At 35.6% G+C, this 24,908-nt stretch overlaps 1 protein-coding gene across 1 annotated transcript in view; it reads left to right on the top strand.

The window, feature by feature from the left end:
* CNTRL (centriolin) overlaps positions 1 to 24,908 on the top strand; it is a 121,912-nt gene that overhangs the window by 17,181 nt on the left and 79,823 nt on the right. The window contains exons 5-10 of the mRNA XM_006890749.1: positions 544 to 730; positions 6,539 to 6,732; positions 15,323 to 15,442; positions 16,669 to 16,906; positions 18,548 to 18,657; positions 19,844 to 20,038. Of these exons, the coding sequence (XP_006890811.1) occupies positions 544 to 730; positions 6,539 to 6,732; positions 15,323 to 15,442; positions 16,669 to 16,906; positions 18,548 to 18,657; positions 19,844 to 20,038 (1,044 nt within the window). The remainder of the gene's footprint in view (positions 1 to 543; positions 731 to 6,538; positions 6,733 to 15,322; positions 15,443 to 16,668; positions 16,907 to 18,547; positions 18,658 to 19,843; positions 20,039 to 24,908) is intronic.

Below are 24,908 nucleotides of genomic sequence, written 5' to 3'. Positions count from 1 at the left end.
ACCTTTTCAAAGAACCAACTCCTAGTTTTGTTGATAGTTTCGATTGTTTTACAGTTTTCTATTTCATTTATTTCTGCTCTAATTTTTATAATTTCGGTTTTTTTAGAGGGTGTCGGGTTTTCTTGCTGCTCTTTTTCAATTTGCTGATAATGTTGAGTTAGAGAATCAGTGGTTAATTTTTCTTGCCTTTTGATGCGTTCCACCACTACTTTTAAATGATGGGTTCCATGAGTCAGTTCTCTGAAATGTTAAAAGCAGTTTCCTTTGATTTATTAATTTTTTTAAAATATGTTTTAAGGAGCCCTTGTGGTATAGTGCATAATATGTTGGGTTGCTAACTGACAAGTCTGTAAACTTTCATTCACCAGCTGCACTGAGGATGAAAGATAGGCAGCCTCTTCCCATAAAAATGTGTAGCCTCAAAAATCTGATGATGGGTCATCATAAGTCAGAACTGACTTAATGGTGGGAAGTTTAAATTTTGGTTTTTATCAATTATGTGTATGATTTTTAAATTTTATTAATTCTAATGTTTTTCCTTAGCTCCAGAATGTAAGCAGATTGAAACCACTTCAAGATTTAACCTCTCTGATCCTAATTGAAAATCCAATTGTGGCTCTTCCTCATTACCAGCAATTTACCATTTTCCATCTCCGTTCATTGGAAAGTTTGGAAGGTCAACCAGTTACCACTCAGGATCGACAGGAGGCTTTTGAGAGATTCAGTTTAGGTATGAGGATGTTTTAAAAGAAGCATGTTTGGTTAGGATAAGAACTTATTTTTTCAGAAATTGAGCAGAAAAATATATTGTGAATTTAAAATGCTATTTATTACCTTTGCATGAGAAATGATACTTTTAACTAACTCATTTAACAAGTGGTTTTTGAGCCACACATTGTACTTGGAACTAAAAATATAATAGTAACAAGGTATATGATACTGGACTTCATACAGCTATGGGGAGAAGACAGACAAAACCCAAGTAAATGTAGCTTTTTACTATGTTTTATTGTATTTATTATTATCTATTACATTTTATTTTCATTTTTAATAAAAATTTTTATTTTAAAATTTTGTGAATAATGAATGATAAAGGAATACTTCTAATGAATTAATACTTAAACTGAAAGCAAAATAAAGGAAGGTTAACCATGGAGGGATGGTATTCAGGAGAGATAGTAGCTTGTCCTTTGAGATTGGAAAGACATGAATGAGTTCAGGGATCTGAAAGAAGACTAATGTAGCTGGGGAATAGCTCAGGAGAAGTGTGGAGAGAAGGTGGGGTAAGATACGCAGAGTCTGATAATTTGAATTTTATTTCAAGTGCAGTGAGAAGCCATTGGTCATTTATTAGCAAGAGTAGGAGATTAGCAACTATGGTGCACCTGATCCAAGCCATGGTCTTTGTAATTACTTGATATGCATCACAGAATTGGACAATGAATATGGATGATAGAAGAATCAATACCTTTGAGTTGTGATCCTAGAGAGTATTGAACATACCATGAACTATTAAGAGAGCAAACAAGTCTATCCTGGAGAGGATAAAAACAGTTTGCTTTTTGAAGGCAAGAATTTTGAAGCTCTGTCTCACATACCTTGGGCGTGTTGCCAGGAGGGACCAGTCGTTGAAGTAGGACATCATGCTTGGAAGGGTGGAGGGACAGCAAAGAGAAGAAGACCCTAGATAAGATGGAATGACACAGTAACTGGGGTAATGGGGGTAGATGTGTTGGAAACAGTGGAATTGGCTCAAGATAGTGCGCGGTTCAGAGCTGTTGTACAGAGGGTTATTGAGTCACAAGCCACTCAACAGCAGATAACAACAACAACAGATGATCAAGTTTATTGAGATCATTTTTGATACAAAGTAGAGATTCTCTTGAGGCAGGACAAAAATGAACATGAAAGGACTTGTTTTTTTTTTTTTTTTAAAGGACTTGTTAAGAGGCTATTTCAGTACTCCAGTATAAAAATACTAATATCTGTATTTAGGAATTACTTGGAGATGGAAAAAAGATGGAGTATTTTAGAGCAGATTTGGAAGTAAAGTAGAGTAGTTTTCAGTGGATTTGGTAATTCCTAGACCGGGAATAAGTACTTGTAATGGTGATATCATTTATGGTTGAGGAATAATTCTTTTATAAGAATCAGTATTCTTGTGAAGTAGAGGTTAAAGATGTACCAAATGTCTAACATCTTCAAACTTCTATACCACTCTGTGATCTCTAACACCAGTTATTCCTCCTCTTGGCTTTGGATTCAGTAATTTGTTGCTATTTCTCATGAACTCGCAAACTGTCCTTATAGATTAGTGGTTGATTAGGAAAGTAACAGGAATCTTGTGATCAAGATCAACTTAGAAATAACAGAAAATACCTAGATCATCTTGGGAATAACAACTCAGGATGCAGTTTTTGGTCAGAGTAGCTTCTTTTCATTTCTGCTGCTGACCCTGTAGGGACTTTTGCTAGGCAGATATTAAGAGTTCATAGTTTTGCGGGTCAGCAAACTCAATGGCAGCCATCTCTGGTCTCTCTTGGTTCCTGCCTTCTGGCACCTGTATAGCTCTTGATATTTCTGCACTGCTCTTTCTTCCTGTCTTCGATTTTAAAGCTCCTTCTCTCTCTCTCTCAGTATCTTCCTTTAAAATCTCTTTTAGAGAAACTGATTATATAGTGAGCTTCTTAGTATTTTAAGGCTATATCCACACCAAAGCCACAAACTAACCTATTGTTTCCAAGGGTTACATATTTCTTATTTCTATTAGCAGACTGTCTGATCCCCAAAAAGTATCTAGTCTTCATCATCTCATCTAATCATTTTGTGGAAGATATAATGTGTGGTGAGATGGTCTATATAGAGTTATTAAGAGCAATGCATATATAACAAAGAGAATTTTGTTTTGGAATACTGAGTTGGAAATGTAAAAGTACTAAGTAGAACTGCTGTTAGCTGCTATCTAGACATTCATGTTATGCACAATAGAATGAAACACTGCCAAGTCTTGTGCCATCCCATGGTTGATTGTGAGTTATACTCTTGTGATACAGAAAGTTTGTACTAGCAGATTTTTGGAAGTAGATTACTGGGCCTTTCCCTCTAGTTTTTCTTAATTTGGATGCACTGCTTAAATCTGATTAGCATCATAGCAACAAGCAAGCCTCCACGGATGGGTGGATTGTGGCTACAGATAATGTGCTTAACCAAGAATCAAAGGGTCTGTTTGGAAAGCAAGAATTCTACCACTGAACAGCCATTGATGGAGGTCAGATCAAAGATGAGAACTAGAGATATATATTTGAGAATCATCCTCATAAATATGATGCTCAATTCACTAGGAGTTGATTAAACCAGTCAAATAGGAATTGGGAAGAAAAGCAGGAGGAGTGAGGTAAGAAGACACAGAAGACGAGACTAGCACGTTAGGAGAAAACCAGGAAATAATGAGTTTCAAAAGCCCAAGAGAAGAGTTTCAAGAGAGAAAGTGGTCAGCCATGTTCAGTGTTGCTGAAATAGGAAATAAGATAAACACAGAATAGTATTAGATCACTTTAGATTAGCAATAGATGATGAGGATCTTGATAGGAGCAGGTTAGGGCACGTTGGAAACACATTCTAAATTATAGTGGATTGGAGAATGAATGGGAGGCAAATATTGAGTGAAGTTTGGAATTTCCTTCTAGAATTTCATTTCCTAAGACCTAAGGCTCCTTTCTTTCCTGTATTTTCATTACCTTTTGCCTTCTTCATGTATGATGTCCTTGATGTCATCCCACAGCTTGTCTCTGGCCGTACGAGAGTTCATTCAAATATCACATTTGTTCGTTAGCTTAGGCTAGCACTGCAACCCTATAAGGACTATTCCACCAGAACTCCTTCAAATCTGTTCTTGAGATAGTTTTTCTGTTCTGGTGGGATAAACTCAAGATCATGCTTTGGCTCTCATGGACTTGTTTTAATATTTTTCAGTTCCATTTTTAATTTGCATGTGAGTAACTGAAGGCCTGGTCAACCGTGGCCTAATTTTGACTGCTGAGGTGCTGTTGGGTACACCTCGTAGTGATCCTGTGAATATGAATATGAACCTTGCCCTATCCATTGACTTCCTCGTCATCTCTGATATATTTGAGACCATTGTTCCAGTCACTGTGTTAGTTCATATTGTTGAGGGTCTTCCTGTCTTACGGACACTCTTCCTTTTGGAAGGACCAGTCCCTCCTAACAACATGCCCAAAATATGTGAGATGAAGCTTCACCATCCTTGCCTCCAGGGAGCATCCTGGGTGTGCTTTTTTTTTTTCTCAAGATCTGTTTGTTTCTTCTTTTTGTCAGTCCGTTGAACACCACAACTCAAAAATATTGCATCTTCTTTCGTTCTTAGTCATTGTCCAAATGAACCATATAATGCAGTTTCTGCTTTCATGAAAGCAGACAACCATGCTATTTGTTTACATTTACAACTTTAATGACAAAGGGTCACAGTAGATATAGAGGGCATCCCAGAGAAACATCTGATCTCAGAGTGGAAAGGCTAAAAACAGAATTCTCAAGGTGGTTTTAAAAAACTGAGATCTAAAGGATGCAAAATAGTTCTGTAAACTCGGACAGAAGGTAAGAATAAAAAAGTCTGCACATGAGAAAAAACATGTTGAAATCTGAAGAACTAGAATAATTTCAGGAAAGCCTAGTAGGTTATCCTTGAAGATGAGGCTTAAGAGGGAGATCAAGGCCAGATTATGAAAAATATTGTCAGATTCTCATTTAAGTTTTTGCATCTTATACTAAAAGCAATATAAAGCGTTTGAAGGGTTTTAAGGTAATAGTGTTTTGAAAATACACTTGTAGCATCCTTTAAAATGCAATTACTAATACCAAAATACTGTGTTTTCTAAAGGGAAGCAGGTAAATCCTCATCTTAGCAACGGTAACTGAATTAAATTCATGGAAGTATAATGTTAGCTTTTAAAGTTTAATAAAAATGGTAATACCTTCTTAGATCTCTGGCGGTCTAGTAGCAAGAAGCTTTGCTGCAATACTGAAGGCATGAGGTTCGAGACCACCAGCTGCTCCATGGGAGAAGGATGGGCAACCTCCTCCCATGCAATTAAATGCCTCTGAAAACTCGCTGTAGGCTCAGCTATGGGTCAGTTCCGATGACCCAACAGAAAACAACAACAACAACAACAATGCTTTTTTACTTCCCTTAGTATAAAGCAGTTTGAAGATAAAGATAATTTGGTTTAATTTTCCCCCCCTAAGACTGTAGGACTAATACTTAATGTACAATTGTATTTATACTTTTATTATTATTATTAATTTTAATGAAAATTTACAGAGACTTTGGATTTCCATTCATTCATTGTTGAACTTTTCTCCCTGCCTACCCCTCCCCCCCTCCAGTACACTCTACTCTTTGAAAAGTAAAAGAAAAATTCTTTCATTGTTTTACAGTCCCTCTCCCCAGGTCCACTCCACTATGCAGCCTTCGTTTTGGACTTCTGTCATTACAATAATACCTAATCACCTATCCCTTTTAAGCAGTTTTCTCCCTCATCTGTTTCAATGCAGTAAACATTATTTATCCCATCCTTTTCAGTCTCCCCCTAATCCCAATGTCAGTCTTGTTTTACAACAGTGGCACTATGCAATATTTGTCCTTTTGTGACTGAGATATTTCACTCAGCATAATGTCCTCCAGGGTCACCCATTTTGTATAATATTGAATGAGTTCCTTGTTTTTCAATGCAACGTAGTATTTATTCCATTGTGTGAATATACCACAGCTTCTCTATCCATTCACTTGTTGATGGGCACTTAGGTTGTTTCCAACTCCTTGCTATTGTGAATAAAGCCACGATAAACATGGGTGTACATATATCTGCTTGGGTGGAAGTTATGGTCTCTTTGGGGTATATTTCCAATAGTGGAATTGCTGGGTCAAATGGTATTTCTATTTGCAACTTTTTGAGAAAGCGCCATACCGCCTTCCACAGTGGTTGCACCATTTCACATTCCCACCAACAGTGAATAAGGGTTCCAGTTTCTCCACAACCTCACCAGCATTTGTTGCTTACTGTTCTGTTAAATTTTGCTATTCTGACTAGGGTGAGATGATATCTCATAGTTGTTTTGCTTTGCATCTCTCTTAGAGGTAGGGATTTTGAACATTTCTTCATGTGCTTGTTAGTCATCTGAATATCTTCTTTGGTGAAGTATCTGTTCATATCCTGTGCCCATTTTTCTATTGGATTATTTACCTTTATCTTGTTGTGGTCACTATAGATTTTTATTCTATCAATTGCTTTCTTAAATTTCCACCAACAGTGGATAAGGGTTCCAGTTTCTTCACAACCTCTCCAGCATTTGTTGCTTGCTGTTCTGTTAAATCTTGCTGTTCTTACTTGGGTGAGATGATATAGTTGTTTTGGTATTTACACTTTTCTAAAGGCTTCTTTTGCTCTTGTTTTATTGGGAGATATTTTGCCTTTTACTAGGAAACATAATAGTAAATTAACCATTGGATTTGTATTGCCAGAAGAAGTAGAAAGACTAGAAAGAGACTTGGAAAAAAAGATGATGGAAACTGAAGAGCTAAAGAATGAACAAATAAAGTTCCTTGAGGAAATAAAAAACCAAGATAAACTGAACAAGTCATTGAAAGAGGAGGCTGTGCTACAGAAACAGAACTTTGAGGAGCTAGAGAGTGACTTAAACACAAAGAATGAATTGGTAAGTCCTTATATTGCACCACCATGAACATAAGCTTCTAAGATGGAGAATTTGTTGCCTTTTTGGGTTATAGACTGGAAATTGTGTAACATGACTGTCCAGAAATATTGTTTTGGGCTGTATTTCAAAGCCAAGTGTTCAGAACCAGTGAGAAGGATGAATGAAGCTCTATACCTCTGAGGAGTGATCAAACTATACCTCGATCTTTATATTTATTTAAAGCAACAATGTTCTTTGTGGGACTGAATATTGTCAAAATCTTTTATAAGGTAATTTGGCAAAATGATCCAAATCTTTGACAGACATCAGAGATTCCATTTCCATGAATATATTCTCTAGAGTTAGTAAATAGAATGTATAAAGATCACACATATACATACCTTTATAGAGATATATGCAAAGATATAGGGAGAGTTTATATAAAGGTATTCACTACAACATTGTTTCTGTTAGCAAAGAAATGTCTGTTGAGTGGGAAGAATAAGACTAATCTCAAAGTGAGAAATTTAGAGGACATCCATATGGTAGAATAGTATTTCTAATAAAAGGAGGTAGAGCTGTATATCCTGACATAGAAGGATACATAAAAACATACTGCTTTGTGGAAAAAAGCAAGTGTTAAACAGCTTCATATAAAAATAGCTATGTATGCCAGGAACAAGTCTAAAGTTTCTGTACTCATTTTTTTGTTCATGGATGATCAATGAATACCCCCATTATGTTCTTTTTCATCTCTTCATTTTCCTTGCCACTTCTTAACTGTCGATAAAATAAGTTGATGATGACAATGGCACACATACAAAAAATATATCTAAGTATGTAAAGGGAACAATGATAGAATGCACACAGTGTAGCTTTCATAGAACACTTTCAGTTTATCATTTGGGGTTGTCTGGTTAAATTTTATGTAGTTTGGCTTAAAGATTGAAACCAGAAAAAAATATGTTAATAAATAAAATGTGTTCTGAAAGTTACTGTCAAAGAGACTTCAGAGTTCTTGAGACCACATTTTATGAAGAATAGTTAACAGAACATATCCAAGCTGGAATGGAGACTTAGGGAGTATGATAAATATGTTCAGATACTCCAAGGGCTGTTTTCATGGAAGAGACACTAGAATTATTTACTAAATAGGATAGAATTAAGACTCATTCTTAAGACTCAGTGAATGATATTACAGGAAAACCAGATTTCATTTAGGAATGATGAAAAGATATCTAGAAGACATAAAATGTGATAATTTGGGATGATTTTTCTCTCACTGACAAGGCAAAAATTGGTTATATGCTTAAGATTTGAGATGAAAGATTAGTCATTAGGGCCTTAAAGTCCAGAGAATCTGATTCTTTAAAATTATAAGGCTACTTTCCTTGGAGGAAAGAATAACTTCTGATACTTTCTCTTCTCACTCATCTCCAGCAATTTATTTTAATCTTTGCATAATTTAGAGAATCATAATTCTCTTATAATTAATAGAATCTTAGATATAGTTATTTTCTTTTATGTTTCCCTTTCAAGATTGTCAGTCTTGCTTAATTACTTGCTTTGCTGACAAGAAGAATTCTACCTAATTACTTATTTTATTAACAAGAATTACATCTCTGCATTCTTCTTTGTGAGTGGGGCCTGCAGTCTAGAAGGGAAGTTGTTGTTTGAAATATACATACTTAACAGCCTCCTTCTTGAGCTCTTCTTTGCCTGAGAAAAAAGGTAATTTATACCAGGGGGTCACAATGAAAAAATAGGAAGCTATTCCCCAACTCTGTTATTTATTAAGAGCACTTGTGGCTTATTCTTGTGTTACTTATTTGAAGGTAGGTTTTAAATTTTTCAGCTGTATTATGAATATCAATAATAGCAATACTTCAGTAATTATTATAATGGTTTTAGATGATATGTATTTGTTATTCTACATTAATTTTAAAAAATAGAGTAGATTGTGAGAGTTAAATATTCTAGACTAGCATGGCAATTTCAGTAGTGAACTCTTATTGTATATCACATAAATTTGTGTTTAAAATATAGAAATAAAGAACAATTGTTGTTGTTGTTGTTATGTGCCGTCGAGTCACCTGCGACTCATACAGTTATGATATTTATCAATATTTAATAAACTTTCCAGAATTATAAATCTTCTTGAAATATGGGATTCATCTTTTACTTCTGAGATTAAAACTTTATAATTTCCTTATGCTGACTCTCTGCCACAGAGTTAGCTCATCTTCATTTTTTTTATTTTATTGGTGAAGTTTTACAAATCTCATTAGTTTTCATATAATCATTCCTAGTTGTTTTGTTTTACAACATAATTTGGTTTGATTAATGTAGTTAATTTTCATTTCATCAGCTGTTTATTGTATATTTCCTTTCTCTTTGTCCAATTTACCTATTTCTTCATTTTTGTCCTCTTCTTATCCCTGGTATCCCTCCAAGATTGATTCTGTGTATAAAACTTTCACTTAACTTTTTATAAAGTAATCTTATACCATAATTGTCTGTTACTGACTTATGCCGTTAACCATACTTTGTCCTAGATTAATCCATATTGTGCAGTATTTCATGATTTTTTTTAATGGTGCATAGCTCTTCTAAAGTATTGGTAAGGTTAGGGGCTAAGGAGTTTAGAACACATGAGTGAAACAGCTAGGACAGAGATGAAAAGAATTGCTGGCACATTGTGGAGAATGTAACCAGTGTCATTCACTGTTCTATCTAGAAATTGTTGAATGCTAGCAGGTTTAAAAGTTAGTTGGGCCCTGACGAAGTCTCCAGTGTGGAGGCTCATGTAAAGCAGTTGGATTCTGGATGGTAGGTTCTCTAGATTTAGTTGAGAATTGGGTATAAGCTATTTAGTGTTAACAATTGTGTTTGAGCTAATTTGTTGTTTAAATTTAGCTAACAAACAACTGTGGGCTGGAAGCCTCTTGTTCAAGTCTATCAGGACCTGGTATTTAGAAGTCACTTGGTCTGGATTGGGCCCTCCGGGTGGGGCCTTGGGCCTACTGTTAATTATGTTTGGGAGGAACATTGTTCTAAGTAGTACCAGCACTGGTCTGTCAGTTTACTGAACTGAGACAACTTGGGGTTGATGTGATACTGAATGTTGTGCCACTGATCTGTCAAATGCCATAATGGTTACTTGGAAGCAGGATTGGCATCCACTTCTTAAACAACAGGCCTTTGGAAACTATGAACATTAGAGAAACGATGATAGTTCTAGAACAGGGTTCAGATCTTTTGTTCATGGGGTCACTATAAGTCTCCATGGTGCTTAACAACAAGCAGTAGCAACAATACTCCGTTGTGTGAATATACATAGTTTGTTTAGCCATTGATAAGAACTTTGATTACTCCCAATTCTTTGCTGTTATTTAGAAATAATGCAGTAAACATGGCTATGTGTATTGTTACTTTTTCTTACTGGTCTTGTTTTATTGGATATTTACTTAGTAGTGGCATTGCTGGATCAAGTGGTATGACAGTGTCAAATTGCTTTCCATAGTGGCTGCACCTTTTTACCTTCCTGCTAGCAGTAGTTGAGAGTTCTAATCTCTCCTCACACTTTCTAGCATTTATTGTCTTCTGTTTTGTTGAACTTTGTTATTGAGTGAGATGACATTTTATTGGAGAGTCAGCCCATTCCTCAGTCTGTTGAGAAACTGTACAAATTTTCACATTCTAGTTCAACAATCTGCGTTATGCAGATGACACAACCCTGCTTGCTAAAACAGAGGAGGACCTCATGCAATTACTGCAGAGGGTCAAGAACTGCAGCCTTCAATATGGACTGAGGCTCAATGTCAAGAAGACAAAAATTCTCACCACTGGACCAATCGGTAGCATCAGGATGGATGGTGAAGAGATTGAGATTGTTCACAGCTTCAGTTTGCTCGGCTCCACGGTCAACACTCTTGGCACCAGTAGCCAGGAAATCAAAAAAATGTATTGCGATGGGAAAGTCTGTGGTCAGGGACCTCTCTAAAGTACTCAAGAGCAGTGGTGTCTCTCTGGAGACTAAGGTGCGCCTGATACAGGCCATGGTTTTTGCAATCACTTGTTATCCATCAGAGAGTTGGACAATGACTAGGGAGGATAGAAGGAGAATTGATGCCTTTGAGCTGTGGTGCTGGAGAAGAGTATTGAATGTACCATGGACTGCCAAGAAAACAGATTCATCGTAGAGAAGGTTAAACCAGGCTGCTCCTTGGAGGCAAGGATTCTGGGGCTTCATCTGACATACTTTGGACATGTTGTAAGGAGAGACAGGTCTTTAGAGAGGGACATCATGCTGGGTAGAGTAGAGGGACCAGCGCAGGAGGGGAAGACCCTCTATGAGGTGGATTGATTGAGTGACTGGGGTAATCGGGATGGGTGTGTCAGAGGCAATGAGATTGGCCCCGGATAGAGCAAGGTTTAGGGCTGTTGTACATAGGGTCGTTATGAGTCGCAAACGACTCGATGGCACATAACAACAACAACAACAGTTCAAAATTTTAGACTGTTATAGTTGACTACTTTTCTTTTGGAATTAAAATATTATTGATACGCTTATGCTGTGAATAATTGCTTTGTAAATTTTCAATCATTTTTGGTAGATTTTTGTAACTGCTTTTGTAGATGACAGGTTTTACTCCTTTCAATGTTTTAACCATTTAGACATATTTTATATGTAAAATTAACACATATTTAATATAAGATTAAATATTATAATAATTAAGATAATACAGTAGAAAATGAAAGTCCATCTTTCTCCACTTCCATTCCATGTGTGTTAATACATAATTAAAGATATATGTGCTCTTGAACAGCATTCCTAAAACAATCAACTCTGAGAGATTGAACAGCAAAGCAAAGATGGAAAGACAGAAAAGGACAGGGAAAGTAGGAATAACTAAGGACCAGAGAGTGCTTTTCCTTTGTGGGAGTAACAGCCTGTGTCAAGGAACAGTTTGTAAATTTTGAATGGGAAACTATTTTGCTTAAATAAACTTTTACCTAAAACACAGTAAAATGTTTTTTAAAAGACATATACCTTTATATATGTTTGTGAGTGTGTGTGTGTGTACCGTCAAATCAGATCTGACTGGTACAGGAGGAGCTTGTCCCTCCTTCTCCAGCAGAGCATTTGGTGGATTCGAACCACTCACCTCTGGGATTTCAGTGCAGCTTCTTGCCCCTAGGCCACCAGAGCTCACCTGTTTGTGATTTTAAAAAACAAAATGCAGTATTATTGTTTACTTTTCACATAACAATATATCATGAATGACTCTCCAAGTGTTTAAATATGTTAATATACCTCTTCCTTACTCTTTTTAAAGGCTTTATAGTGTTTCCATTATATGAATCCTCCATAATTTATTTAACTTAGTTCTGTATATGAATATTTAGATTACCCATAGTTTTCTGCAGTTAAAGTGAGTGATACAGAAAAATCGTGGAGCATATGTGTATGCGTATCCTTATGCATTCATACTAGTGTTATCTTTTTTACTATAAATCTCTACAAGTGATATTATTACCAAATATGAATGTAAAATTTTGGTAAATATTAAATTAAAAAGCTTATAAACAACTTACACTCCTACAGTAAGGAGTAAGGAGTTTCCTGCTGGATTATTATTTTAAATTTGTAACTATGATAGAAAAAATGGAATTTCATTACTGTTTTCATTTTGCATTTCTTTAGTTGTGAGAAAGTGCCTTTGTGGTGTAATAAGCATGGGGATTGGGCCACTAACCAAGAGGTCCGCATTCTGAACTCACCATCCATTCTAAGAGAGAAATGAAACAGTCTGCTCCAGTGTAAATATTTATTTATAGTCTTGGAAACTCTGTGGGCTGTACTACATTCTGTAGTGATTCTGTGATTCAGAATTGACTTGATGTCAGTAAGTTTTAATAAATAGAGAATTTAAGTGTTGTTTATGCATTTAGGGCTGGTTGTGTTTTTGTGGTTTTTTTTTTAAAATTTGATAGTTCATATCTATTAACTGCACTTTTTTTTAGTCTTTTGTGTTACAGAAGATTTCTGAATCTTATTTTAAGAGCCTGCACTTGAAAAAGTTTAATGTTAGCATATGTAGAATATATGATGCTCTCATCTACAGTTGTATAGTACTTACTGGTTATCTTAGGTCAATTAATTGATAAAGTGTATGTATTACACTTGTATGTATGACACATACATACCTACACGTATGTGAGAAAGAAAGTTCTTAACAGTGAATTGAGATTTCTGGTTACCGTTTGAACTGTAATAATCATCCCTCTAAATATTACCTGAACTTACTCTTTGTTCTTAAAGTGATTAATCTGTTACATTCTATTTACTTGTTTTTAAAATGAAGATCGCTTCCTTTCTTGCCTGCCTCACAGTCTTGTGAGGATTTAGTGAGGGTAATGAAGTAGGAAATAATGTTAAATTATTCAGTTAAGTAATGGGAATTGGTAAATCTGTAACAACTACTAAGAGTGATGATTAATATATCCATATAAAAGTAATACAAATACTACCAGCTAAATCTTCCTAAAGTAAATTGCCAGTAAAACAGAATTTAGCAGCATGTGTTATTATAACTCTTTAGCATTCTCCAGATGACAGTCTCTTTGTTTCTTTTTCCTTTTTGGCATTGGTTTCTTGCAGGCCCCTTTCTGCTGATTCTTTATTCTTCTTTAAAGGTAGTTGTTTCAGGGCTGAACTGCACACTGTTCTTTTTCATGGTTTGCATGATAACTTGTTAATATGTTTGTTTTCCATTTTTAGTTTTGAAATTGGTTTGCTTCTGGAGAAATGTCCTTGTGTGTATCTCTTTAGTTTTGTTTTTAATAATTAAATACATATGATTGTAAATTTAGATGTGGGGGGAAGAATTTTTATCATTTTGCTAATTGGTAAATATGTTAACTGCAGTCTACTCATGATTATCCAGAGTAATGTTGTAACCAGCCTGCTTTCCATATCTTTTCAATTCATTTATTAGTCATTCATTTCTGCAGCTGACAATAATTGAGTGCTTACTATGTTAAAAAGCTACATGACAATACCAAAGGCATGTGGTTCGAATCCACCAGTTGCTCAGCAGGAGGATGGGCAATCTCCTTCCTGTGAGTAACTGCCTTTGAAAACCGGCTGGCGGGTCAGCTATGGGTCGGTTCTGACTCAAGGCATATAACAACAACGGTGCTAAAATGATGCAAAAGTACTTTGAAAAGCACAGAGTATTTATTATTTACTATTTTTCATGGTCAGCCAGATATGCCATTTATTTGACCTTTCTGCCAATGAGCTTTTAGAGAAAAGCCCAAGACAGTTGACACTTTTTTGAGTTTCTTTTTTTGAACCTTGGGGATGTTATAAGCAGTCAGTGAAAGCATCAGTGTGTCTAAGTATTCATTGAAGGCAGCATGGTAAAACAGGAGAAATCAGGAAAATCAGGAGATTTTGAGCTCTGTATTATACACTAACAACTGTTACTTAACTCTGTGCAACTTTTATTATCTTATAGAATAGTTTTTTAAGTTAGTAGCATAGCACAGCACATGTAAGATGCTTAGCTGGATTTTGAGCACATAGTGAGTACTCAGTTCATTTTATCTGTTACCCAGGCAAGCATTACTGCCACTTTGACAGATAATCAGGAGGGGACTGTAAGCTAGATTGTGCACGACCTTTTGAGTGTTGTAATATGTATGTTCCTTTAGATTTCCTTCTCTTCAGCTTGCATTTTTATATTTTAGTGACATTTTCCTGCATGTTCTTTGTCTAGTATCTTATTACCAGGAGTAGGCACAAAAAAATGAAAAGCATAAATCACTTAGTGGACCTTTGAAATGAACTCAAAGGACTGGTAGAAAGAAGATTATTTCAGATACGACTTAAAATATTTAGCTTGTATTCCTTATGTAATTTTGGACAAGCTCTTTCATGATTCTGATGCACAATAATTTATAAATCCAAAGAATTAGTTTGACTTCTTTCTCCAAGTTCTAAAATCTTTTAAAAATAATATATTTTTATATATTATATGCATGTTTCGATCTAGCTGAGCTTGGATTTATGTAAATCTCTTACATTCTGCGAAGAATTATGTTTTGAATACTTAAAATCAGCAATGTCATTAGCCACAAATAAAACAATTAGTTTTCTCTGCTTCTTACTGTGTACTTTTTTCCTAGTTAATGTTAAAATTATAATCTCCCCATGATTTGAAATCTTTTATAAAATCAAAGAATTTTTAATGAAATTATGCGAGTTACTGGGAAATCTGGAAGCAAGTTCCTAAAAGATCAGTTGACTTCAGAATCATTAATAGAGTTATTTTCATGTTTAGATAAAGCAAACTAAGGAATTTAAATATCCTTATTCATTGCAACCTAAAATTGTATATAAACTTCAAAGGTCTCATGTGATTTCTTTTGAAATTACAATTTTGTTTTATTAATCATAATTAAAATTAAAATAAATGCCCTGAATTTGTTCTATTTGATGTAATATTTTAATTTTCTAATTATTAGTTATGACTGACACTTGCTCTATTGTATCTTATACTAACTCATTGATACTGTATGTTATTTAATACTGGGCCAATAGCTAAAACAGAAGACTCTGGAATTATCCCGTGCTTGTCAGAAACAATATGAGCTGGAACAAGAATTGGCTTTTTATAAAATCGATGCTAAATTTGAGCCCTTAAATTATTATCCGTCAGAGGTGAGTTAACATTTTAGTATTCTCAAACTCAAAGCAAGATTGAAGAGGGGTGGGTAGAAGCATGTCAGAGATTTTTACCACAGGAGAGTAAATTGCATTTTGGCTGAATCTGTGAATTATCTAGGTCAGTGAGCTAGAGAAGTGCCCAAATAAAGTAAAACTCCAAGGAGATATTTGCCCACACTATATCCATAATCTAAGGCAGCTGTCTAACCCCATTTACCAGTATTAGGAGTGTGGTGCAAGCAGTTGCCTTCAGTATGTACTTTAGGAAAAATATACTGCCTGCTTCAGTGACCATAGAGTGATCATTTGCCTACATTGTTTTCTCAGTAATCACTAGATTTCATATTAACCATTACTGCTCCAAACAAGACACCCTTGTAGCATAGTCCATAGGGAGTTACACTGCTAACCCAAAGGCCATATGTCTGGTGGTTCAGATCTATAAGCAGTTCTGAGAAAGACAGGTGTGTAATCTCATCCCGTTCAATTAATGGCTTCCGAAAACCTGCTGGAGGATCAGGAGCATCAGCTATGAGTCAGTTCTGACTCGGTGGCCATGAGTTTGAGGGTTTTTTTCCTTTTTATTGTTACAAATGTCCTAAATGCCACTACAACAAGGGAAACATGTCTTAAGACCCATAATATTGATAGCATGTATTATTTAATTTAAAAATTCATTTTTAAAGTGTATTAAACTAAAATTTTAACTAAGCCAAGAAATCAACATAAAACAGTAAGATATCTTATTTTTAGAGATTACTGGTATTACTACTCACTGCTTTTGAGTTAATTCTGACTCATAGTGACTCTCCATTGGCCCTCTGAGGCTATAAATCTTAGTGAATTTGAACCACCAGACTTGTATGGCCTTTGGGTTAAAAGCACAACTCACTATGAACAACTTTATGAGAGTTCACCCTAACTGATAAGTGGTATTCAAAACCATATTATTGTGAGTGGTTCTTTAATCAGCCAGTCCAGATTCTTTTACTTCACACTTTTGGGATAGAAGTGTTCTTTTTCCGTTCTAATTCTTTGTTATATATTACAATAAAATAAAGAAATTACATCTATTTTTTCAATTTCTAGGCATGTAAATGGAATTGAATATAAAGTCTGGCAATTCTCTGTTATTTTTCCACTAATAAAATGAATAATATTATATAGTTGCTTTGGAATGATTTTGTGTACTATAAATCTATTAATTTTTTTTATTTTAGTATGTTGAAATTGATAAAGCCCCAGATGAAAGCCCTTACATTGGTAAATCTAGATACAAGAGGAATATGTTCACCACAGAAAGTTACATTCTTGATAATGCCCAGCCAGTACAGATCAGAACAATGGCACGAGATGAAGGGGAAAGATTCAGAAGTGAACAAGCTAACTTGAAAGCTCAAGTGCCACTGGACACACTGGATATACAACTGGAAGACAAAGAAAAACAAATAAGCACAGGTTAATAAAACATCCTAAATTCTTTAGAAAATACAAAATGACTGAATATGTACGTAAATTTTGTTTCATAGGATTATTTTTAAATTATGCACTCTATTTTTTTTTTGTTAAATGGAAATCCAAAAGGAAAATATTGATTCATCAAGAAAGGTATTTTTTAATATGACTGTTTAGAGTTGTAGGGAGCTCTGGTGGTCCATAGGAGTTGTGTTGCTAACCCAAAGGTGGTTAGAAAGTTTTACTTGATGATGGTTTTGATTGTAAATTGATAGTATGTCCAGAGGATCCAGATGCCACCAACTGTCCTCTCACCCCTCTAGAGCTCTACACACAAAGCCATAATTAGTAATAATGGAAGTACGTAAAGTAGTACTTTATTAATTGCTATGCCTGTAGCCAGAACCTAAATCAGCACTATGGGTAAGTTGGATCAGTGTCTTTAGCTCAGGCTGAAGGCTGACATTCTGCTAATCTACTCCCACACTTTACTTTCCCCTTCCATTCTCCCCCAACACTACCAAAGGCTGGGAGTGAAGGAGGTAGTTAATCCAGAGATTTTACCACTGCCTGGCAAAGTTACATGGTGGAAGACGCAAAGCCATGAAAGCACTTTAGTGACCCTGTCAGACAGACTTTTAATTCATTTATCCACTCAATTGCATAGATATGTAGACCTGAGTTGTTTGCATGCCACCAGTAATTGTGGTCACTAATTAATCAGGTTAGCTATTTATCTTCTTTAGTTGTTTGTTGTTGATTGCTGTTGAGTCAAGCACCACTCATAGTGACCCTATGAACAAAAGGCCTGAAGCCTTTGAATAACTGTCTCCATTTCTCAAAGTTCATAGAGTTTCCAGAGGCATGACTGATTTAGAAAGGGAGGAGAGGAGGGCTCGAGTTCTTCTTCTTAATACATATTATATTGAAGGAGAAAATATAAATCAGCTGAATGTGCAGACAAATTTTAAGGAGCTTAAAAGTTCTGTAGAAGTCAGGGAAGAAGAGAAAGAAGAGTAAGAAATCTGAAATAGTTAATTGATCTGAGATCACCTGTAACTGGAGGAAAATAATGAATTTCTTGATACTGAGCCCTATTAGATTTATCTTTAACATTAATATTTTAATACCCTATATCTAATTATGATTTGTTGCTGTTGTGTGCCATGGAGTTGAATCCTCCAGTGGGTTTTCAGAGACACAATGAATCACATGGAAGAATATTGCCCATTATTCTCCTTTAGAGCAGCTAGTGGATTCAAACTCCATGCCTTTGGTTTGGCAGCACAACAGTTTACCACTGAGTCACTAGAGCACCCTAATTATGATTTAGTAATATGTAAGTGCACAGTTGCCAGTTAAATTCATACTCCTTCAAAAAGATTTTCTGGTATTTGAAATACTAAGAATTTTTTATAAACTAAAGACTCAGTTACTATACTATACTGTAGCATGAAGTAGTTTCTTCAGAAGCTAATAGAGATGAAAAACCATAAGTTCGTTTTTAATTCTTGTGATCTATATTGAAGGAATTTAGTAGTGTTAAAATAACGAAGGTGTGATTGCAAAGCAAAATTGTGGTAGAAATTTCAGAATTTAAGATTTTTTTGTGTGTGTATTTGTGCGTATGTTTTTAAATTACAGCACAGACTCGACTATCAGAACTGTATGATGAAATAGAAAAGGCAGAACAACAAATTTTAAGAGCTACTGAGGAATATAAACAACTAGAAGAAGCTATACAACTAAAAAAAGTATGTAAAAACAAGGCACTGATGCTAAAAGGAAATGCAAAAAATATTAGTTGCCTGCCTATTCATTGAAAGTGATTTTCAAATCAATGCTGCTTGACTACTTACAGAAAAAGAAATTTCAGAATCAAATATGGTTTCTAGTATTTCCCAATTACATTAAATGAAGTTTTCTCTCTTTTTTCTTTTTTTTGAAGATGGATTGAAAATGAGAAATGCTATGAAGAGAGCTACTAGTAATTATTTTAATGATTGAATAAGAATATTTTATTATAATAGCACTGTTCAAAGCTGTATATAGTGAGATTTATAGGTTAAATAATATAAACCCACATAATTCTGAAATAAATAGCTTATGATAATGTACTTAGGAGGAAAAACGTTCTTGTAAATATGTAATTAAGGCCCAATTTTTCTTTAGACTATTTATTTGCTTGACCTGCTAACAACAGCAAGTTTTGGCCTATTTCTCACGCATAATCTTAAAATCTCTAAAATAAGGGTCTAAATTTAGTGAATGTTTATTATAATTTGTTCTATTAATAAAGTGACCTGAAGGGTAGTTCTGGTGGCCTAGTGGCAGGAAGCTGTACTGCAATACCAAAGGTACACGGTTCGAATCCACCAGATGCTCTGCCGGAGGAGGGACAATTTCCTCCTGTACCAGTCAAATCTGATTTGACAGTACATGCACAAAAAATTAAAAAAATAATAATAATAATGTGACCTGGAAAGAGCGATTTAAAATTTTTATACCTCGGTTTTCTTTTCTGTAGAATTAAGTTAACCATACATTCTACATTATATGTTCTGAGGAGTGAAAATTAGTTAAAATGTGTAAAGAATTTAAAACAATGCCTGATGCAAAATACAAGTTAATTTTAAGGCACATAGTCACCATATGTTAGAATCAATTGTTGAGCACTGGTTTATCATTAATTTTATGAATGTTATTCATGAGTTCCACCTTGTTTTTACTAGAATAACAGGCTTCATTTGTAATTACTATTACATTATGAGTTTTTTATTATGAGTGAGCATTAAAGTATAATACATAAAGAGAGTACTTGCATAACTCCCTAATTTTTGTTTTACAAACTATTCTTTAAGTTATAGAATTTGTTTTTCCTCAAATTTATAAATCAGTGTTGCTATGCTCTTAATTGTGTGTTGGGGTGTGGGAGATTAGATTTCAGAAGCAGAGAAAGACCTTCTGTTCAAGCAATTGAGTAGTAGGATACAGCATCTCAATAAATTACGGCAGGAAGCTCTGGATCTTGATGTGCAGATGGAAAGACAAAGACAAGAAATTGCTGAAAAACAGAAGGCTATCAAAGATCTGCAAATAGTGATAGATAGCCTGGATTCCAAAGACCCAAAACATGTAAGTAAACTAAGAAATGCTGATTTGTGCTTTGAAGAGTGGCGTATTGTTCTATCTAGATATTATATATCTTGTGAGTTTTTTAAACCTCAGTGTTCTTTCTGAAATTCTCTTTCAGTTTGGTGCACAAATGTGAGTGATTTATATGTGTGTGACACATGCATGCATGTATATATCTAAAACAAAGCAGCCTAAGGTCTGAAGGAGTGCCTTTTAATAGAATGATGTATGCATAGTACAGCTTTTTCTAAAAAGTGGTTCCGTTTCATTGTATTCAGAGCAGGGGAAATCTACTCTAAAATACCTTTCAAACCTCTTACTTTTTTCTTATTAAAAGTAAGGTAGTGAGATGGAAATTCAGAATTTCTTTTACCTCTTCATTAATCATTCATGCAGTCTTTATGTAAATACTCTACTAGACTGCTGGAGCTAGTTGTTTCAAACTGTTTTGTCTTATTTAAAAAGAAAGAATTTCTCTGAAGAATACCTGCCTGAAATGTGGTCCTGTATGGTCGAGTGGATAGATCACAAGCTCAAGCTCTTGCCTTTTTCTGTCTACCCTGAGATTGCTTCATAGTGTCTTTTCTTTTAGCTAATATTTCTATATAGAAGTAGAAATACTTTATTGGTGTACTTAGACTAATAAGATATATTTTTCAAAAAAAAGCTTTAAGATCTCAAGGTTAAGACAAATCATAGTATTTAACATGGTAAAAGCAATGCAATATATTTACTTTAAAAACTTCACAGATTATAAAATAAATATTTTAGGAAAATACCATACATGTTTTTGATAGGCCAGCTAATTTTGACAAAATATATCTTACCATCATCACAAACATAAAGTCTTTCCCAACAACAACTAGTATGAAAATTGAAACAAAAATAAAACAACATATTTGAACATATATATATTTTAGTTGTTAAGTGCCATCAACTTGAGTATGACTCATAGTGACTGAGCCCTGTCCTGTCCTTTGCCGTTCTTAGCACTTGAGCCCATTGCCACAGACACTGTATCATTCTGTCTTGTTGACATCATTTCTTTCACTCTCCCCTCCACCTTTTTGAGCATAATGTCCCTTCTCAGTGAATAAGCCTCTCCTAACTGCATGCCCAAAGTATGTGAGGTGAAGCTTTGCCATCCTCCTCTCCAGGAGCACATTGGTTGCACATTCTCCAAGACATATCTTATTTGTTCTTTGGGCACAACATGGGATATTCAGTACTCTTCTTCAGCAGCAAAACTCAAATGGATTAATTCTTCTCCTATAATCTTGTTCATCTTGTCATCTTCATCTTTATTCATCAGCCAGCTCTTGGATTTGCATAGCAAATGACAAGAAAAAATCATGGCCTCAGGACTTTTTTAAGGTCCTGACATTAGACTTTTCTGAACCTGTATGTCTCCTGATCTCCTGACTGCTTGTACCAAATCAAGGGTGTTGATTATTAGCTAATATTTCTAAACGTTACCAAAATATTGAATCCAAGCAAGATGAAATCATTAGAAAATGTCAATCTTTCCTCATTCTGTCATGGTGTTCCCTTTTTGCCCAATGGTGATGATTTTTGTTTTCTTAATATGTATGAATTAACAGGACCTGGTGGAGGACGTTGGTATTTAAAAGTCAGATAGGCCCTAAGTCTCCAGTTTGAAGGCTGATGTGTAAAAGTGGTTAGATTCTGGAAGGTGGGATGTTTTGTGTGCAGCCTTTGGACCTGGTGTTAATTGTGTTTGGGATTCACATTCTTTTTTTTTTATTATTATTAATAAATTTTATTAGTTTTAATGAACATTTACAGGGATTCTGGGTTTTCATTCCTTCATTGCTGCACCATTCTCTCCACCCTCCTCCCCAGTTTGTTCTTCTTCCCCGCCATCCGAATGTCTGTTTTAATTGTCCAATTGCCACAGTGCTTGTCAAAGTCAGTTCTGATTAATCTCCTTTGTCGGTGTGTCCTTTGCCATTCCCTATCACTCCTCCCTGAGAGAGACTTCACCCTGATTCATAAGGAAAAGGGGATGGCATATTCTCTTAGCTACTTCCTGCTGAAAAGGGACGCTGTGGGTTTCAGGGTGAAGATCTTCTCTCAGTACTCTAAAGGGCCCCTTTGGCAGTAGGAAACACATAGACTATTATGGAGATTGATTTTGGAATTTAGATGCACTGTTGTTAATTGTGCTTAGCCGTACATGTTCATATCCTTGAAGATATATCATGGGGGTGTTGCAACCTAGAAGACACAAATTTAACTAACAAGTTAAAAGTACATGAGTCAAAAATTATGGAAAAGTAAAAGAAAAGATTCTTTCATTGTTTTACAAACCCTCCCCCAGGTCCCCTCCACCATAGAGCCATCGCTCTAGACTCCTGTGATGACAGAAATACCTAGTCACATATCTCTTTTAAACAGTTTTCTCCCTCCTCTGTTTCAGTGCAATATACATTATTGAACCCATCTTACTCAGTCTCTCCCCAACCCTGAGGTTAGTCCCATTCTACAACAGTGGCATCATGTAATATTTGTCCTTTTGTGACTGGGATATTTCACTCAGCATAATGTTCTCCAAAGTCAACCATTTTGAATCATATTGCATGAGTTCCTTGTTTTTCAATGCAGCATAGTATTCCATTGTGCGAATATACCACAGCTTCTCTAGCCATTCGTTTGTTGATGGGCACTTCGGTTGTTTCCAAATCCTTGCTATTGTGAACAAAGCTGCAATAAACATGGGTGTGCATGGATTCACATTCTTTTAAGAACTGGTGTCAATTTGCTGTACTGAGGTAACTTGGGGTTGCTGTGATGCTGAACACTATGCCTTTGGTGTGTCAACTGCTATAATGTTACCCATGGTGGGCAGTGTTTGGTGGAGCTCTCAGTATAAGACAGGCTTAGAAGCAGGAGTGTCATCCACTTCCTAACAAACATGTCTCTGGAAACTCTATGAACTTAGAGAAACGACAATAGTTAAAGAACAGAGTTCAAGTCTTTTCTTCATAGGTTTGCTATGAATTGTGTTTGACTTGAGGGCACTTAACAACAACAAACAATGTTGGTATGTAATCCATAGTGACAGCTGCAGTCCTTGAACCTCTGCAGCAAGTACCTCAAGTGTTCTTGACTTTCAGCAATCAAGGTTATGTTATCTACACAATGCAGGTTGTTGAAAAGTCTTTCTCCAATCCTGATGCTACATTCTGCTTCATGAAGTCCACCTCCTCAGATGATTTGCTCAGCATATTAAATAGGTATGGAGAAAGAATATAGTCCTGATGCAGACCTTTCAAATTTTAAATTATTCAGTGTTCCCCTGCTCTGTTTAGACAGCAGCTTCTTGGTCAAGGTATAGATTTTGTATTAGCATACTTAAGTGTTCTTGAATTCCCATTCTTCTCAATGTTGGCTATAGTTTGTTATAATCCATAGTCAGATGCCTTTGCATAGTTAATAAAGCACAAATAGACATTCTTTTGGTATTCTCTATGGATTGAGGCTCAATATCAAGAAGACAAAGACCACTGGACCAATTGGCAGCATCAGGATGGATGGTGAAGAGATTGAGATTGTCAACAGCTTTAGTTTGCTCGACTCCACGGTCAACACTCATGGCATCAGCATCCAGGAAATAAAAAAACATATTGCAATGGGAAAGTCAGCTGTTAGGGACCTCTCCAGGGTACTGAAGAGTAATGGTGTCACTCTGGAGACTAAGGTGCATCTGATACAGTCACTTGTTATGCATCAGAGAGTTGGACATGACTAGGAAGGAAAGAAGGATAATTGATGCCTTTGAGCTGTGGTGCTGGAGAATAGTATTGAATATACCATGGACTGTCAAGAAAACAAACAGATTCATCCTGGAGAGGGTTAAACCATGCTGCTTCTTGGAGGCAAGGATTCTGGGGCTTCATCTGACATACTTTGGACATGTTATAAGGAGGGACAGGTTCTTGGAGAGAGACATCATGCTTGGAAGGGTGGAGGGACGGTGCAGGAGGGGAAGATCCTCTATGAGGTGGATCGATTCAGTGACTGGGGTAATCAGGATGGCTGTGTAAGAGGCAGTGCGATTGGCACAGGATAGACCAGGGTTTAGCGCTGTTGTACATAGGATCGCTATGAGTTGCAAGCGACTCGACGGCACATAACAACAACTTTCAGCCAAGATCCATCTGAAATCAGCAGTGATCTACTTGGTGCCATGATCTCTTCTAAACCTACCCTAAAATCCTGCCAGTTCCCTGTCAGTGTGCTTTTCTAGCCATTTTTGGGTGATCTTCAGCAATATTTTGTTTTCATGTAATTATTAATGATATTATTTTATGATTTACACATTCTGTTCGATCATCTTATTGAGAATGGAACAAATACAGATCTCTTCCAGTTATTTGGCTAGGTAGCTAGCTGTCTTCCAAATGTTTTGGCACAGAGTGGTAAACACATCTAGGGCTGCGTCTGATAATTGAAATCTTGTCATTTGCTATCCCATTGATTCCTGGGTCTTATATTTTTGCCAATATACCTTAAATGCAATTTTAACTTCCCTCATCATTATTACATGCCTCTGGAAACTATGAACTTTGATAAATGATGAGTTATGGAATGGCTTCAGGCCTTTTGTTCATAGGGGTGCTATGAGTTGTGCTCGACTCAATGGCAAACAACAACCACCTCACTATTGACTTTTTATTATATGCTACTTTGTTATCTTGGTGACAGAAATGGAACTGGAGAGAGAATGATCGAATTTTGTACAATCAATGACTTATTCATAGCAAATACATTTTTAAGAGACATAAACTCAGGTTATATACTTGGATTTCACCTGATGGTATGCATAGGAATCAGATCGATTACATCC

This window comes from Elephantulus edwardii, unplaced genomic scaffold (assembly GCF_000299155.1).
Source record: "Elephantulus edwardii isolate Elephantulus edwardi_28Jun2011 unplaced genomic scaffold, EleEdw1.0 scaffold00092, whole genome shotgun sequence".
NCBI lineage: Eukaryota > Metazoa > Chordata > Mammalia > Macroscelidea > Macroscelididae > Elephantulus > Elephantulus edwardii.
The sequence above is the reverse complement of the archived record's forward strand: the minus strand, read 5'-3'. Positions and strand labels throughout refer to the sequence as shown.